Raw genomic sequence first — 18,830 nt, 5'->3', positions numbered from 1 at the left:
GAACTACCTCTCTTTGTCTTTAAAATCAGTGTCAATGACACTGTGCTGCCATTTTACAGACATACTAAGTACTGGTTCACACATGATTGCCCCTGAAATACTAATATGCAAATTTAACCATAATTTCAATGAATCCTATTAGATCATCCCCAGTAACCTGTTAACCATAATTCAAAGGAATCTGACCATTGGGGTTTCAGAGAAGGTGTTTCTACAAAAATTGCAAAAATGGAGAAGAAATCATTAAAAATAGATAGCAGCCAATATTGGCTCATTATGGTCAATGAGTGTGGCCTAAGGTAGCTAAAAACCAATATGACAATGATCAGATAAGTAGGTCTTGAGTTCTTGATTTTTGACCATGTTCATTTTTTACCGCACATCAGTTTTACAATTCTGACAAGTCTATTTAAATAATGGCACATCTACATTCATATGGCATCACTGCACCAATAATCATCTCGACCTTTGCAGATGTTCTCATACACACATAGAAACACTTCAGGTGTCACCGTCAATTTTCTTTTCCAATATTTTCATTCTAATCAAGCACATTTTAATTCTTGAATGACAATTGCTTTATTCAAAAACTAATAACAGTCCTGATAAATGTGTCATTAGCCTGCATGTTCAAATACCTAAGGTACTCCGAGAAAGCACACTGAAAAGGCAAATGTTTTCAACTAAAAAAATTCCAAAGCAGAATGAATATGGTTATATCAATTGGGTTCCAGCCATTTAGTGGAGAAGCAACAGACAGAACAAGTTGGTCAAATCCCCCCCCCCCCCCCCCCCCCCCTCTTCAAAAAAAGAGTGGTTCAGTAACCCGGCTAAGTTGTTACATTTTTCTGACTCTGACAACTCCACACTTGTACAGTTCATGAAGCACTCACGCTCATGCACTCACCATCACACATCGCGCAAAACTTTATTGAGCAATGAATACATCTTACACAGACAGTCATACATACATAAATACATACATACATACATACATACATGCATACATACATACATACATACATACATACATATTACATGCAGACTTTTTTTTCAACCAACCTCCCAGTTGCCATATACATATGGCAAATGAAACTGAAAATAGCTAAAACCTTAAGCCATTTAAGTCGCATTTTTATAAAAGTCTCATTGGTAACATTTACATGTACTTTGCTTTCTGCTTCTTTGTTGCATTTGCTGTTTTTCTCGTGTTCATTTTCTTTATGTTGTCATTCGTAATTTTGCTTATTTGTACTTTTGTAAATGTTTTATTGTCAACCTTGTGGGAGATTGGCCTTATTTGCCGAACAGGTTATCAACCTTAAATAAAGTTTAATTACAATAACAATAACAATAACAATAATAATAATAATAATAATATTAATATAAGTATATATAGAAATAATAAGGCGAATAACAATAGGTTCAATTCAAGTTAAAATTTCACCATGTGGGTATTTTGGGCCGAAAAGACCAAATATGATATCGATTTCACTGCCCCATGTTTCCATGTAACCGTTTTAGGGGTTGAAAATTTCAGGTTGTCTAATATCCAATGACAAGTTACTTTGATTGATATGAAAATTATCTAGTTGGGAGTTTGGGTCAGAGAACACAGAAACCAGACTTATTTTAATTTTTGGATTGAAAATGTACCTTTTACCTAATTCCTATTAAAGAGCTATTGGGTGATGTAAAAAATTGATCATAAGGGTTTTTCTGGTTAGCACACCAAAAAATATCACACTCATTTTAATGTGAGATGTTTCCATGGCAACCATTCAGGAGTAAAAATTACCAGTTCTTTAAGATTCCAGCTAAAATCCAGTAATCAACAGAATGTGTTATATCAAAGGGATATTTTGGGTTAGAAAGACCAAATATCCAGTGTAAATATCCAGTAAACAACAGAAATATTATACCAAAGGGTTATTTTGGGTGAGAAAGACAAAATATGATATCCATTTTTACTGCCCTGTGTTTCCATAGAAACCTATTTGCGTTTTAAAATTTCAATTTTTTTTCCAAATTCCATTAAAAGTAATCCCACTTATTATGCAAATGCTCTCTTAAGTGTATTTATCACAGCATGAACTCTATGTTCATTTTCGTTTCATAATGCCATGATAACCATTTTGGTAACCAACATTTTTTTATTGAAAACCATAGACCCTCGAGAGGGTCTGTGTTAAAACATAATTCACTGTTTTTTATTTATTTTTTTGGATTTCTAAGAAACAACGTTTAACATTTGTTAATTGTAATTTCTTTGCCTTCATTCTAGGAAGAATAATAAAGATAGTGTATATCGGGGCCATTCTGGTCAAAATTATGTTTTTCGTTAATTTTAGTGTGTTAGAATTAATTTTATATAGACCAGAAATACTTTTTCAAGCATTTTTAATTATGTTTCATGCAGTCATCCCACATAAGTGTTATATAGTATAGTACTAACTTATTATGCATTCATCGAATTGATTTTATGCCTCCAAATTAATTTTATGTACTAAAATTAATTCTACTAGTATCTCAAACTAATTTTATGAACCCAATTCCCCTTATCACCCAATGTACCATTATTTATCACAAGCAGTAACAGTAGCGCACAGTTTTTTTTATTTAAAACATAATTCACTGGTACTTAGTTATTTTATGGATTTATAATTAACGACGTATTAATGTTCATTTCATAATAATTTATTTTGATTTCTTTGCCTCATTCCAGGAAGAATAATGAAGACAAATTATTTCTGATTGTTTAACTAAAGTAAAATTATGACCATGTAGTGGTGCATTATTTTTTGTGTGACCTGGCGTGACCCCATAAACTCTATGATTAGCTAGATCTCCCCTTTCCATGGTAGCAACGGCTAAATTTGAACATGGTGCCTGTATACCTTTAAACATTTTTTAAAACCCAGCAGGCCAAGACAAGGGGAAATATTACAAGTGAAATTTTCATGTTTAATACTGCCCACGCTCATAATTAACTTTTTTCCCTGGTAGTCTACTTCGGCTACCATTTTCTGCAGTTGGTAGCCTAGTGACAGTGGCTTGTAGCCCATGCATATTTTAGATCAGGGTATCTTTTTTCGTTAACCACACAAGAAAAGGTATTTTACAAGATTCTGCCCATGAAGTGAATTTTCTAGTCTTTCGATGTGCATACTTGCACAGCTTTAATACCAAAGAAAACAGGTATAATGGACGACAGTGGGACTCAAAGGTTTTGTGACCTATTAACAATCCGTTTAACTCTCAGAGTTGTATGCAAATTTTAAAAGTCGCCATGACAACCTGACAACAACATGGCCTTTTCAGCACCAAGACATTCTGTAGCAGGGCTAAAAATAGGCCATGGCCCTTCTGTCGGGAGGAGGCATAATTTCTGTGTCATTGTGATTGAGACAATATTATCAAAATGCAACGAGAATGCGTTTTTATTGGCCATCGTTTCCTGTGCCTGTCATTCAAGTACGTCAGTTCAGATATTTAACTTTGTTGCAAAGTTTCACCACACGGCCGGTCGTCTTCGTAATTTCCGGAAAAAGTCATATTATGGCAAATTTCTGTGCCCAGCTGGGTTTGACCGCATTTATCTAGCTCATCCAAAGTGATGGACGCATCTTTCAACCTTTCAGCTTGGTGAAAAACACATTTATTGATTCGCCGAAGACCTGTGGATTCGCTTTTTTTTGCACAAGTGCTACATCATGGACAAGGACAAAGTTCGACTCACCCTAGCCCTCTCGATTGTTGAATACAACCACGGTCCATGATGAGAGTTCTCGAATCAAAAACTGTAGCCGTGCTCGAATACAAATATCTTCTCATTAAATTACGTCATTGTTATACAAGAGTTAGCATTCCAAAGTCTGTCACCCTGTTTTTTTTCAAAGTTTGGAGAAGGGCGGCATTTCCATCTGAATGATTGAACGACGTGAAACGCAAAATTCCATCGCATATGTTCCGGCAATATGTACAGTAGAAATACTGTATACGCTGCAGTTACGTAAGCTTATAAGCTTATACTCCACAAAATGGCCACAGGCGGCGTGAACTTTCTGAAAGGATTTCCTAAACGTCCTACTTGGTACCTTAGACACTCACATGTGATATCCTGAAAAGTATTCTCTGCAGTAATTCCAGTTTCTGTCAACATTCCATCACTTTTAAAGCTCAACGACACGATAGCACGAGATCGGAGACGTTCTACTGTCACGCGCATGCACTCTCAATTGCGCATGCTCTGGGATTAGCGCCGCGTCTCTGAAGGGCGCGCGCGTGTTCCAACAGGGAAGAACGCGAATCGCAGGGTCTCTGCCAGACTACACTGGCAGGGCGAAACATGCGAAATGCAGAAAAATGTTTATTCTGCAATGCCAATATGACGCTTACGATGAAAATCTGAATAAGTTTTAAATTATACATGAGAATGAATCCATTGTACATTGGTACATTGGTACGTTTATGAAAGAATTAGTACAGGACACGTGTCCGAAATGTTTTTCAATTTTAGGTCAGTCAAGTTAGTGTGGGGGATGGGGGGGGGGGGGGGGTCTGAGACCTAAGGCTGCGTTCACAAATAGCGATAGGGGGGGCCTGGAGGAATCTCGATTGAAATCTTATTTTTTTTCAGATCCCCCCCTAAGTACCCTAAAAAAATTTCAAATGCCCCCCTCTATATGGTCAAAATTTTTCAAGTCCCCCCCAACTATCACAGGCCCGCATATTTGTAAAGGATGTGAGCGCAGAAAAAATAAACATGTATTGCGCCGTTCTGCTCACAGGTGTTCAATACTACCTGTATTAGCACTTTGTATAGTCATATTCCCAAGGCAAGTTCTTTAAACGCATCAGTGAATTTTTTTAGATTTATTGGTCTAAAAGCCAACTTGAGTTAATCCAACTCTGGCCAGGTCAATTGTTCCTGTTGAAGAGCACAAAGGGGGAATGCAATCATGAGAGAGCAGGAAAATTGTGAATTCTGGCTAATTGCCGTATTGCACAGTGACCTACCAAAATTGTTTCAAAACTACAAGACCTATATGAATTAGATGCTACTCAAAATTGACAATACCGGAAGGTTAAAATATTCCATCAAATAAATGTTTTAATCTCTGAAATTTTGGGTGTGATAATTGCAAATTTGGTTAAAAAATAAATAATTCCATTTGGTCACATATTTTTTTTTTAGTCTTTACTATTCAAAGTTTTACTTCTGTATCATTTTATAATAAGAGTGTGAAAATTTAGAAAATCAAGCATGGTGACCCCATCTTTTTTCTTTAATATTTGATTATTCTCATATGCCAGAATTCAAACATTTCTGTGTTTTATTCCATGTGTTGCTCTCTTGCCTGATCTTGTGTACAAGTGAGTTTCACTGTCATGAGTGTCATTTGACCAAAACTCTTCTTCAACTACCATGTACATCAGAGTCAGAGCTGTCTCTGTCACTGTTCAGGTATGCAGTGACAGTGACACTGCAGTAGCAGGGTAGTATCTGATAGTGACACTACCCGTAGGCAGTAGCTGTATTAACTTTGATAATTTTGGCAATATTTTTGTTCAGTTTTACAACTGCGTTCTTGTTCTACTCCCTACAACATGTTGAATTGTCCAGTATTCAGCTTGCTATCACAGCCTATGTATGTGTACCATGCATTTGTATCACTGACAACTGACTGTCAGTCTGGACTCCAATTAAATTATCACCAAATACATATTTATATTTATATATACAGGCTTTGTCGACAAACTAAATATTGTGTGTTTGAGCATGCTGTAGGGAGATAGCAAGAAACTGTAGTTGTTATATTGCATAGAAATATTGCAAAAATCATTAACAGTTGCAGCTTCTGCCCTGTTACGAGGCTCAAGTTTGTTTTTTAACGACAAATCTCACGTTTAGATTAAAAGTCATGAAAATTGCCAAAATGGTTCTAGATTTGTTAAATTATTACTAACATTACAACATTTTGATGACATAAAAAATGGTATTCATTTTTCATTGAATTACCTTCAAAAATTGGAATTGGAAAATGTAAAACTCAAAAGGGACCCAAACATTTTAAGTCCCCCCTTACAGGTAGAGCAAAATTTTCAAGTCCCCCTCCACTACCCCCAAAATTTTCCAATCCCCCCTGAATTCCTCCAGCCCCCCTAACCGTTTTTTTTGAACGCAGCCTAACTTAAGCAATTAAGTTAGATTTATATAATGAACTTTTAATGTTACCCCTAATGTATGGAAAATATTTGTTTATTGATCGCAGCATAGCAATTTCGCTGCAGAGAGAGAGAGAGAGAGAGAGAGAGAGAGAGAGAGATTGTTAATTAATATTGGAAATCTTTTAGAGAGAGAGAGAGAGAGAGAGAGAGAGATTGTTAATTTATATTGGAAATCTTTTTCATAGTCGTGACTTTTGATGGAAGAAAACTAAAAACAAAATTAAATTGAACCGATTGAAATCGTTAATCTTAATCTCAATTTTTTTTTCTCAGAGCGACTACTCTGTCAAGTCACTGTACCCTAGGCAGCATATACAAAAAGCATAAAAATGGCCAGTGTTAGGCGTTTGTTTTGCTGAAACTATCCAACAATGACAAAACAGAGCACGTTTATGGAAGAACATCATGTCGCCCACTAAGTAATTTTATGTCCAAGGCTTTGGTAGTCCGAGTGGGCTACCATTTCCCCTAATGGGTTTTGGTAGCCCCAGGGAAAAGGTGGTACTCTGTGGGCGCGGGACTACCGCTAATTTCGAGCCCTGAACGTGTATCCATAAAGTTCGCACAAAAGTTTAAAGTATAGGCCTGCTACTATCGCTCAAACTGCTTAATGTCACTTTTCCGACAAGCATTTAATTACCCCTTGGCTTAATGATATCCCCCTCTCTCCGTACAGTATGATGCATAATTCTGCGCTGCACGTACAACAATTGGAAGTCACCCCTATTGACAAAATTAAAATATACAACACCTCTTTTTCAGAATTCCCACACAGCTTCAATGAACTGTTATTAGATTTCTATATAATACTTATAGCCCCTAAACTTGTAATAATAATAATAATAATAATAATAATAATAATTATAGTAATACTAATTAAAGCCGCAAGTAGCATTGGCGAGGCCCAAGCAGTTGCAATGGTTTCAAGTACTTGCAGTAAAACTATAAATATTCCTGCAATTTCAAACATGAACGAAAGCTGTAGGCCTATGGAGCAGCATACACATACACAGGGATACACAATGCAGATACTAAGGTCAATACGGCTAGTTTTCAATCGGGTTCGAACCCACAACATACGGCATCAGTCGCCTAGCGGAGAGGCCACCGAGAGAACCGCTCGACTAAATCCCCACTCTCAAAAAAGAGTGGTTCAATAGCCGGCTAAGTTGTTACATTTTTCTGACTGAGACCGCTCCACACGTTGTAGAGTTCGTGAAGCACTCACTCACGCATGCTCACTATCACACATCACACATACAAACTTATCGAGGCGAAGAAACGAATTTCATCGCTTTAACTGGGCAAACGATAACCTCAGGGACAATTCTGTCCACCAGCAGAGCTATCAACCCAGGATAGAAAATACGGCTAGTTTTCAATCGGGTTCAAACCCACAACATACGGCATCAGTCGCCTAGCGGAGAGGCCACCGAGAGAACCGCTCGACTAAATCCCCACTCTCAAAAAAGAGTGGTTCAATAGCCGGCTAAGTTGTTACATTTTTCTGACTGAGACCGCTCCACACGTTGTAGAGTTCGTGAAGCACTCACTCACGCATGCTCACTATCACACATCACACATACAAACTTATCGAGGCGAAGAAACGAATTTCATCGCTTTAACTGGGCGAACGATAACCTCGGGGACAATTCTGTCCACCAGCAGAGCTATCAACCCAGGATAGAAAATACGGCTAGTTTTCAATCGGGTTCGAACCCACAACATACGGCATCAGTCGCCTAGCGGAGAGCCACCGAGAGAGAACCGCTCGACTAAATCCCCACTCTCAAAAAAAAGTGGTTCAATAGCCGGCTAAGTTGTTACATTTTTCTGACTGAGACCGCTCCACACGTTGTAGAGTTCGTGAAGCACTCACTCACGCATGCTCACTATCACACATCACACATACAAACTTTATCGAGGCGAAGAAACGAATTTCATCGCTTTAACTGGGCGAACGATAACCTCGGGGACAATTCTGTCCACCAGCAGAGCTATCACCCAGGATAGAAAATACGGCTAGTTTTCAATCGGGTTCGAACCCACAACATACGGCATCAGTCGCTAGTGGAGAAGCAACCAAGAGAACCGCTCGACTAAATCCCCACTCTCAAAAAGAGTGGTTCAATAGCCGGCTAAGTTGTTACATTTTTCTGACTGAGACCGCTCCACACGTTGTAGAGTTCGTGAAGCACTCACTCACGCATGCTCACTATCACACATCACACATACAAACTTATCGAGGCGAAGAAACGAATTTCATCGCTTTAACTGGGCGAACGATAACCTCGGGGACAATTCAAGGGTCATCATATCAGACTTCAGACCAGCAATTGACGAAGATAGTGCACTAGTCTTTAAAAATAGTGCTGGTGTATCAGGCTGCATAGTGTTGTATACGTTGGGTTCATTGCAAACGCTGCCAACCATTACATACTTCTCCTTGGTATATGATGGACAGTGCATCAAATTTGTTCAAATGCCTGTAACATTATGAATCTTACAAGCGTAGAGTCCTATAGAAGCTATTAATATTACACATACACTCACTTGAGCCTGCCACATCGAATTATATGTGAGCAAAGTGTCATGGACGCTATGTCTTTTTCTTTTTTGAATTGGGTAGGGGAACAAATCTATCAGTCATCACTGGACAAATGACCTGTCTTTTAATTAAAACTTTCAACTGGCATTGGAAAATGTTGACTTCCTATATATACATTGCTTACAATAATTGTCAAATCATAAATAATTTTTTATCTGAAAGCAGCAAGCAGTCACTTATAATGGTACTACTCACAAGAGTGGGAGATAATTGAAATCATTGTATTTGTCACTGGAAAGGTAATGAAGTTGTTGTCAGTGTCATTCTCAAAAGTTTATTTTTTATGTGCATATTGAACGTTTTATGCCTGTTTTTTTTGTGTATTACTTATTCGCGATTAAAGTACCCATGCATTTTAAGTTTGGACTATAAATGGCATTTATTGTTCATAAATCAAAAGTTTTAAAATTAAAGCTGTATTTTTATTTTTATGTGTCACACCGTAGCCCACACTGAATTCGAAAATGAAAACAAATATAAGAAATTATTGAATAGATTATATATGGATGTCACTGTTGTCAGCAGGATAAATTTCTGGCAGACTACAGTCAAGACAGCCTGCTGGAGACTGAAGATATCAGTATCTCCATACATGTGACTTTCTTGCCCTTCCTTTCCCCACTATTACTGCTGTATCAGTCAACATTAAATGAAGATGGGTGACAGGTCAGTGATCGCTACAGACTGCTAATAAAACCTGTACAGTTTTTCTAAACAAGTTTCATGGTATACTTATAGCACTGTAAGCTAGAGCAATACCAACTTGGGCAACTTAGGCTGAATTAAAAAGGTGAGATGATGCAGAGGTTAATGTTTCCATTGTCAGCAGGCTACATTCCTAGCATTGCAGCAATCTAAACCTCTGCCTCAAAAAGGTAAACTTCAATGTCAGAACCTCACAAAATTTCACCTGTAGGCCATCTTAACAACAAATATGTCTTGAATGAAATTTCAAACATTGTCCTCTATTGGTGGAGTATATTTTTTTTCAGTGTCAACTTAAGTCTGGATCATTGCCACATGTGAAATGCCTACAGTTTAGTTTGAAACTTATATGTATTGAGACTCCTTGCTAATATTACCCTCCAGCTAACATGAAAATGTTGTGTAATCATCTTTGGCGTTTACCCATCATTCTCAGTGAGAATGATAGCCAAAATGGCCCTGTCAATTAAAATCATATCGTACAGGTTCAGCATTTAATTCAGGTCATTAATTTAACAACACAGACATAATTGGAAAAAAGACAGACCACGATCTTCATAGCTTTCATTCACACGTTTTACATGTCCATACCAGTGAGCAATTTTGCATGATTCACTGATTGTAATCAGTTGCACAATGTTACCGTGATTGACCAATCATAGGTCAAAAGTGTTATGACCGAAACTGGGATTGGCATCTGCCAGAGACGATCTCATCCATATGACTTGTTTAATAACATTTTAAGTACATTGTACATCTTAAATATGCTCATTTTCTCCCCAGGATACTGCAACTTTGTGTCGAAATTTCATCAAAGTAATCTTGGATGATCCTGGACAAAGTAACCGCCTACTTGTTTGTGGTACCAATGCAGAATATCCACGGTGTTACAATGTTGAAAAGGACACCGTAAGTGTACAGAGGTTTTCTTGTATTACGATGTCAGGTTTGCTGAAAAGAGAATGTGTCTTATCCATTGTTTACTGGCTTTGATGGATGCAAGAACTAGTTACGTTGCTTTTTGTGCGGCTTATATAATTACAAGCTACCTTGCATAATATTTGTCCATAAGCAATGCATTCTCAAAATAATGATCACACTGTAGTTTCCTATAAAAAATGATAAATTATTTTAATTAGTGGTGGGAGAACCATTTCTTTTCAGACAAGCGTTGGGGATGCGGTGGAGGAAATGAGTGCGACAGCAAATAGTTTTTCTCATCACCTGCGACAGCAAATGTTTGTCTGGTATTGTTACTCTTACATCGAATTTCCATAATTCTACGCACATGCCACTGATTTAAATATGTACCTATGAATAATGTGTAATGTTTTATGTAAGTACAATCAAACCTCGTTAGAATGAAAAGCAGGGGACCACAAAAGTTGATTCGTTGTATCCATAGCTCGTAATAACCGTATGTCGCTCTGGGTGCTTTTTAAGTGACAACTATGGCTTCCTCACCAATGTTTTGATACATACAGACACACAAACAATTTTAACATCTCCCCACTCAGCTCAGAATAAAACAAAAACATGAGACAAAAAAGAGGATATGTTTTCAAGACAAAGTAAGTTGATTTAAGGCACTAAAAAAAGAATTATATATTTAAATAAAAGTCACACATGAACATTAAAATCTTACCGTCTTTTCTGAATGTCTTTCATAAAAAATCCAGTTTATCATTGTGTATACACACTGCAGAACTGTTTCTGATAAACTACACACAATCATTTTACAACAAACTGCATGTATCGATCATGATCGACTGAACTTACTTCGCATAAAATTAATGCTGACGACAGTGAATAAAGTCCGTAATCTTATATTGACGACTGCCAGAACACTTAGCTGTGAACATTACATCTTTCCTGTTCGGCATAAATTCGGAAAATATCGACCCGATGGCGGCATGTTATCACGGGAATGCATTTAATTGCGGAGTTTCTGAAGGCATTGCATGGCTTCCTATGGAATTTTCTCGGCGTTTGGGACTCTGGGGTTGATGTGTTTTTGCTGTTCTGTGGTCAGCATCAATGCCGTCCTCTTGCTGCGACACAGACGAAACGATATCACCATCGGATGGGGTTTCCAATGCAGCAACCTCGTATATAGGCAGTGAAGAAGACCAAAAATGACTCGGGTAACGGCAGGTTTTCCCACAGATAGCCAATCACCTCCGCGACAGCTTCTTCTGAGGTTTCATCGGTCGAGCCGGTTTTGGTCCAGCCTATTTCAAGATTCACGATTTAAGATTAACAACTCAAGTTCTGCAGTTTTAGCTAGAAACAGATGCATTCCACTCCAATTGAATTTATCGAGCCATGTTACAGTCGATCATGTAGTAAGTAACCGATAACGTATCAAACCCAATAACGTAGTACACTGATAAATCAATAAAAGAACTTCAACTGCTGTATATATGAGGTGGTGGTCTGCGATATGTGTGTTTATGAATTCTACAGTAAGCAATTGGATAGAAATTACAGTAAGGGAGGGCGTGTTACAACCGATCATGTGAGTAACCGATAACGTATCAAACCCAATAACATAGTAAACATTTACCGATAACGTATCAAATCAACGGATAACGTAGAAACGAACCGATAGCGTAATGTTTTTTTTCTAACCGATAATGTAGTAAGAATTTACCGATAACGTAGTTATTTTTCCTAACTGATAATGTATCATCAAATTTACCGATAACGTATCAAATCAAAAGATAACGTATCGGATCAAGTGGGAATAGATTCATGGAGATAGATTCATGGGGATAGATATATCCTCGATCGATGATCAGTCCGTTTATCGATCGATAGTTCGATCGATTGATACATCGTTCGATGTATTGATCTATCAATCGATCGATCGATCTATCGATTGAATGATTGAATAGATCGATCGATTAATTGATTAATATAACGATTTATATATCTGGTTCTATATATCGATCGATCGATGGCTAGATAGATAGATAGATAGATAGATAGATAGATAGCGTATCAAATCAACCCATAATGTAGCCAAGTGAACAATAACATATCAAATCGATCGATGACATATCCAATCAACTAATAAAGTAGCAAAGTCAAAGAATAAAGATTAAAATCAACTTATAATTCACCAAATCAACAAATAAAGTATCAATGGAAACTAACAGACTGGACATAAATTACAGGGGGGGGGGTGTTTTTCGAAAAACTGCTGCATCAGAACTAGTGACCCTTCGTTCATGCACAAAAATTAGTGACTCTCCCTCTTATCCGTGCATGAAAATAAGTGACCCTCCCCTGTTACTCAATACCCCCAACAAACCCGCAATGTGTTCAAGACCTCTTGACTTGCTATACTTTTGAAGTCCTCTCCAAAAAGGAAGGCAAAATGTGGCAGATATAACGCTTTGTCCCCAAAAATATCAAACCATTAGTGTGTGATAATACATGTAAATGTACTTTGCTTGAAGTGGCAGGTAAAAAGTGCCTTGCGTGTCGACACATCGCCACAGCGAATGGCTTCAGTGGGAAAAACAATGACGTCAGCAGTCATTAATGATAGAGGGCGTGTCCTAAATTCATATGTAGATAAGCTTGTTTGCGTTCCCCTGCTCACACTCCTCTCACACGCTATATAGACATTGCAGAACCGTAGACTTGACAGTGTACTATCGCACTAATTGCAGAGTTAATTCTAGGACGCGCCATTGCGCAATAAAATCTCGAATGGCCCTCATGTCCACGTTTGATGCGCCACTAAGGGCGCAACATTATATGAATGGGTCGATCACTCAGAGTTCACGTAGTTCATACATTCGCGTAGCTCCCCGAAGATCATTATCTCAGTCATAGTGTGACATGTAAAACGATCCAGTTACCCATCAACCTTTGTAGTTAAATACCCACTACAGCATATATGGTGGCACATAGGAAGCTGGGTAGAAAGGACTGTTGTAGGGGCAACGGTGTATTGGAGCCCTACGCATGTGGCATGGCCGATGAATATAAAACAACGGCACTGGCCGCTACGTAATGGTGGAAAGCTAGTCGACACTCGGATTTTTAACGCCGGTATAGTTGATAAACCCAGGATGATCTGGCAGTCCCTTAAATTGAAGCGTTTGCAACGTCTACCGTCCATAAACGAAACGTTGAACACTGCAAGGAAAACATCCATGATCGTTTTGAATAGCAACTCCAGAGTAGCCAGGTCTTTGCATAGAACAACACCGCTGTGTGGCCAGAACCAATGATCTTAAATTTGCTAATACATACGAGTTATGTTTAAAAGTTGATGTATCGATCACTTTATTTAGGTCGTACGGGTTACACTCTCGTGCTATATCAGTGTATGAGTAGCCTAATTGTCGATGCGTGCAAATCGAGGGTAACTCTCGGAGAAATCGGTGCGCTAAGCTTTGATCATGATCGTTTCGACAGTCAAAATCACAGTCCTTAGCAATTTGTACAGTTGTTCAAGTCCGACATATCAATAATTCATCACATAAGTTACATAAACAATTGAATCAAACCAATCGGTTTGCTGTTGCCATTGTTGGGCCTGTTGCGTACGTACAAGGGAAAACTTTGCAGTAGGCTTGGATGGGGCGCCCGATCTCCAGTGTTCTCCTTTTCTGCAGAAAATTCAAGGTTTTTACATGTGTGATGATGGCCCCCGATTTTCTAAAATGGCCCCCTTTGGACAGGCGTTGGGGCCAACAGTGGCCCGTTGTTTTTAAACTCTAGAATGAACACTGTAATTGTTTATCTAACATTGCGAAAAAGACGTCAACCTCCGTAAAGCGGCGTGTGCAGGCTCCGACCAACCCTAAGCATGTGGATGTCATAATTACTATTGGTTGTCTGATAATCCTGCGTCAGCTTGGCTGTGTTAGCTGCCACTTTTTCTTGGTAGTGCTGCGTATTTACATCTTTCCACTTGGTATTTCATGATTAGTAATCTTCTTTACCATTTTTTGTATTAACTTTTGGAGGGATTTGTCCTATAACTGTAAGCTTCAATGGGTAATGGTCGGATGAGTTAGAGTGAAGAGAATCCAGTTTACAGATATCTAGGATAATGTGGCTATCTGCTCGGCTGATGAGAAAATAATCGATTGTTGACGAGTCTTTCTTATTATCATGTAAGAATGTTGGTCCTGAAGTGTAGGGTACGAGGTCATGCTCCTCGATGAATCTTAATCTTAATCTTTATTTCTTATATAGCGCATTACATTAAAAATAATCTCAATGCGCTTTACACTTAAAATCAACAAAGAGAAGGATGAAACATAAAATTGTTTTAAACTGACAGTAAAAAAGCAAAGTTAAAATTAGCAACATGTTATAAAAATTCATCATAAAAACTACAAAAATTATGAATAAAAAGACGTAAAAAGGTGAGTTTTCAATTTACTTTTAAAAACATCGAATGACTGAACCGCTCGAATATGTAATGGCAGAGAATTCCATAAGCGAGGTGCACAAATTGAGAAAGCCCTATCACCGTAATACACTGTGTTTCCTATTGGCTGATATAAATTTACAACACTAGAGTGAGAGCGAAGTGTGCGCTGAGTGTCACGGACTGTAAGCAATTCACCTAAATACTTTGGAGCGTGACCATTTAGTATCTTATAAGTGATGCCAAGAATTTTGAATTCTATCCTTTGCTTAACTGGAAGCCAATGTAATCTGTAAAGACAAGGTGTGATATGATCTGTTTTTCTTGTTCTAGTAATTAAACGAGCTGCAGAGTTCTGAATCGTTTGCAGCTTTTGAATTTCATAAGCTGGCAGGCCAAAAAGCAAACTGTTACAATAATCTAAGCGAGACGTGATGAAAGCGTGAACAAGTTTCTCCGTAGTGCTCTGATCTAAGATGTTACGAATTTTCCCTATCTTCCACAACGCATGGGAGGCTGACCTACAAATATTAACAACATGGGCCGACATACTACCGACTGTATCCATGGTAACACCAAGATTACGAACTGCGTTCGAAGGCTGTATGGTGACATCACCAATCTGTACATCACAGCGAGTTACCGGGCCGACACCTTTGAATTTACAGCAAAAAACAGGATGGTTGGACAGTCTCATATACATTACGTTTACTTTTTGTATGTGTCACACAAGTTTTGTAGATAACATTGTAGATAAAAAGAACCGACTCATTTAAGTGTCTGGATAGAACACACAAGGGAATTGCTAAATTACTAAGCTACTGCAGTGAACTGCAATAAAACTGCTCACACTAATTAGTTTCAGCTGTACCTAGCTTGCAAAGTCGACAACATTGTATGTCCCATGCAGACAGTTTGTCTGGAGAAGTTGAAATAAACAAGATTTGTACATGGACCAGTGCACGGTAAAATGTTACATTGTATCTTAATCTTGAACACAGGGTGCCAATCGTAAACTTCTATATACAACCCCAGACAGAGCTAGTTTTGCCTTTGGACGAGCAGAATTTTTTTGTCTGTATCAAGTAACCTTGGTCAACACTACAGTGGCCACGGGTGAAACAGAAACTGCCCAGTTATAACACACCTACACGCCAATCTGCCAGCTGGCTACAGCTGAAACTAATTAGTGTAAGCAGTTTTATTGCAGTTCACTGCAGTAGCTTTACTAATTTAGCAATTCCCTTGTGTATTCTATCCAGACATTCAAATGAGTCGGTTCTTTTTATCTTCAATGTTATCTACAAAACTTGTGTGCCACGTACAAAAAAGTAAACGTAATGTATATGAGACTGTTCAACCATCCTGTTTTTTGCTGTAGATGAGAAATGTACAATCTCTGTCTTCCCGTCATTGAGAACCAGCATATTTTCTCTCATCCACCCCCGGATATTCTCCATACAAGACTCGATAACATCGATCGGGACACGATCGCCCTCACAAGTGATATAAGATTGGGTGTCATCTGCATACATCATACAATTAAGCCCATACTTGGTCACGATATCCTCTAATGGTGCAATGTATAAGCTGAAAAGAATTGGTCCAAGGACCGAACCCTGGGGGACGCCGCATTCAAGGAACTGTGCCTCCGACACAATTGACTCAACACAGACCGATTGCGTACGACCCCGCAAATACGATTTGAACCAATCCCATACAGTTCCTGAAATACCAAATCTGTAACGCAATCTGTGAAGCAAAATGTTATGGTCAATTGTGTCGAAGGCAGCAGATAGATCAAGTAAAATAAGAATAACATCTCTGCGTCTATCAAGAGAACGCAATACATCATTTTGCACTCTAAGGAGTGCAGTTTCCGTACTGTACCCTGCTCGATATGCTGATTGATGTTCTGCGAACAGATTGTGGTGACATAAGTATGCATTCAATTGTTTAGAAACTGCATGTTCAATAAGCTTTGAAAGAAACGAAAGATTTGATACAGGGCGATAGTTGTTAAATATGTTTGGATCCAGGTTTGTCTTCTTGAGCAGAGGACGAACGAGTGCCGATTTGCATGAATCTGGAAATTCGCCATAAAGCAAAGACCTATTGATGATATTACAAATAGCTGGAGCCACCTGTTCATTACATTGTTTTAACAGTACTGTTGGCAATGGATCGAGCATACAAGATTTTGGTTGCAAGTTGCTAATTAGCATTGACACATAATCTATTGTGATAGGTGTAAATGAGTGAAGTGAAACATTTGAGGTTGGGCAATCAGAAGGTGTAACAAATGTCAGATGCTTGCGAATGTCTTGAACTTTAGATCGAAAGAAGTTTGCAAAGGCGTTTGGTAATTTTGCAATGTCCATATCTGGGAAAATTCCTCTCATGGTCTTCTTTTTTCCAATCATGTTGTCTATAATCTTGTAAATAGATTTCTGGTCAGCATGATCTATCCGATCGCGATGATATGCAGCTTGAGCGTCATTTAATTTTCCAACATAACTGGAACGGAAATGAAGTCATGAAGTCATGTAGTAACTTATCTCGACTATTTGGGTCACGGTTCGATGTTGTAATATCCTCATTAAGATCTCCAGCTAGACATAGGAAATGAGTATCTTTATAATTAATAATAATTTCGTGTAATTGATCTAGAGTTTCAATGTATTCTTGAGTCTGGTTAGCAGTTCCTCGTGATGGCAAATATACACTAGCACACAGAGTCGGCTTCGGAGAAGTTGCAATGTGGATACACTGTATTCTCACGCCTCCATCTTTAAGTGGGGTAACAGCGTGATTTAAGGAAAATTTCCAAAAAATACAAGTTCCACCATATCCTCTTGGGACTTGAATTGGAGTGATATGGTTGTTATCATCAACAGATTTCCCTTCACACAGAAAATGTTTGTTGAAATTTTTCAGAATATTGTGCTGAAAATTGTAAAGCCAATGTTCTTGTATACACAGAAAATCAGAGCGTTGAAGTATATCTTGAATACAACTTGAATTTGGTAAGATGTTTTTACAGTTAAATGTTGAAATGACGATCCTTGGATTGAGTATAGACTATCTTGATCACGACGCTGCAGAAAGTTATGGGAAAGTGCATCTCATTCTCCCTCGCAATTCCATGAGCTCGGACAAATGGCCCACGCTCTGTCTAAAGCCCAGACGTCGGCACAAAACCTTGTCCGCGTCAATAATCCCCTTAGGGAGGAGATAAAGTGGTGGATAAAAATCGTTCAAACCGCATCCCACTTCAAATGGTTAGAGGAGAGACACACCACCCTGCAACTGTATACAGATTCGAGTTCACATAAGTGGGGGGCAGTATTCAAACCGAATTCAACACAATCGCTTACATTTAGCGACAGCTGGGAAGACGAATGGAGAAAAAATCAATTAATGAAAAAGAAACTGAAGCCCTTGCTAGAGCTCTGATTGCTGTTGAACCACAAGTTACAAACACCCGTCTTTTCCGATTCGGCCGTTCTTGTACACACCTGGAATGCAGGTTTCCCAGGATCTAAATCTATCAGCCTCAACCATCGTCGTAAACCACGCCCTCTTCGGCGAGTCTTATCACCCAACGCCGAAAAGGCGTACGTCAGCGGAGCGAAAATTATTGCTCTGGCTCGCGAGAATGGCCTCAACGAGTTGCTTAAGAAAATATTTAGTTTCTGTATCGAGCACAACACCCAATTAAACATCGCTCATGTTCGCTCCCAACAAACTTAGCCGACAGAGCGTCAAGGGAACTATCTATGATGAACGCGAAGCTGTCCGACCAAACGTGGAATAAATTAGAAAGAGAATTCGGGCCCCACACTCTTGACGGTATGGCTACATACTCAAATGAAAGGCTAAAGGACT

The 18,830-nt window shown here is 38.5% G+C and overlaps 1 protein-coding gene across 3 annotated transcripts in view; it reads left to right on the top strand.

The window, feature by feature from the left end:
- LOC139121059 (semaphorin-2A-like) overlaps positions 1–18,830 on the top strand; it is a 291,580-nt gene that overhangs the window by 82,376 nt on the left and 190,374 nt on the right. For 2 of the 3 annotated variants that reach the window (XM_070685673.1, XM_070685675.1), the window contains exon 5: positions 10,328–10,453. The exons of the other annotated variant lie outside the window; for it this stretch is intronic. In XM_070685673.1, the coding sequence (XP_070541774.1) occupies positions 10,328–10,453 (126 nt within the window). The remainder of the gene's footprint in view (positions 1–10,327; positions 10,454–18,830) is intronic. 3 annotated transcript variants of the gene reach the window in all.

Source organism: Ptychodera flava, chromosome 21 (assembly GCF_041260155.1).
Source record: "Ptychodera flava strain L36383 chromosome 21, AS_Pfla_20210202, whole genome shotgun sequence".
NCBI lineage: Eukaryota > Metazoa > Hemichordata > Enteropneusta > Ptychoderidae > Ptychodera > Ptychodera flava.
This window is presented reverse-complemented; position numbering and strand designations above follow the sequence as displayed.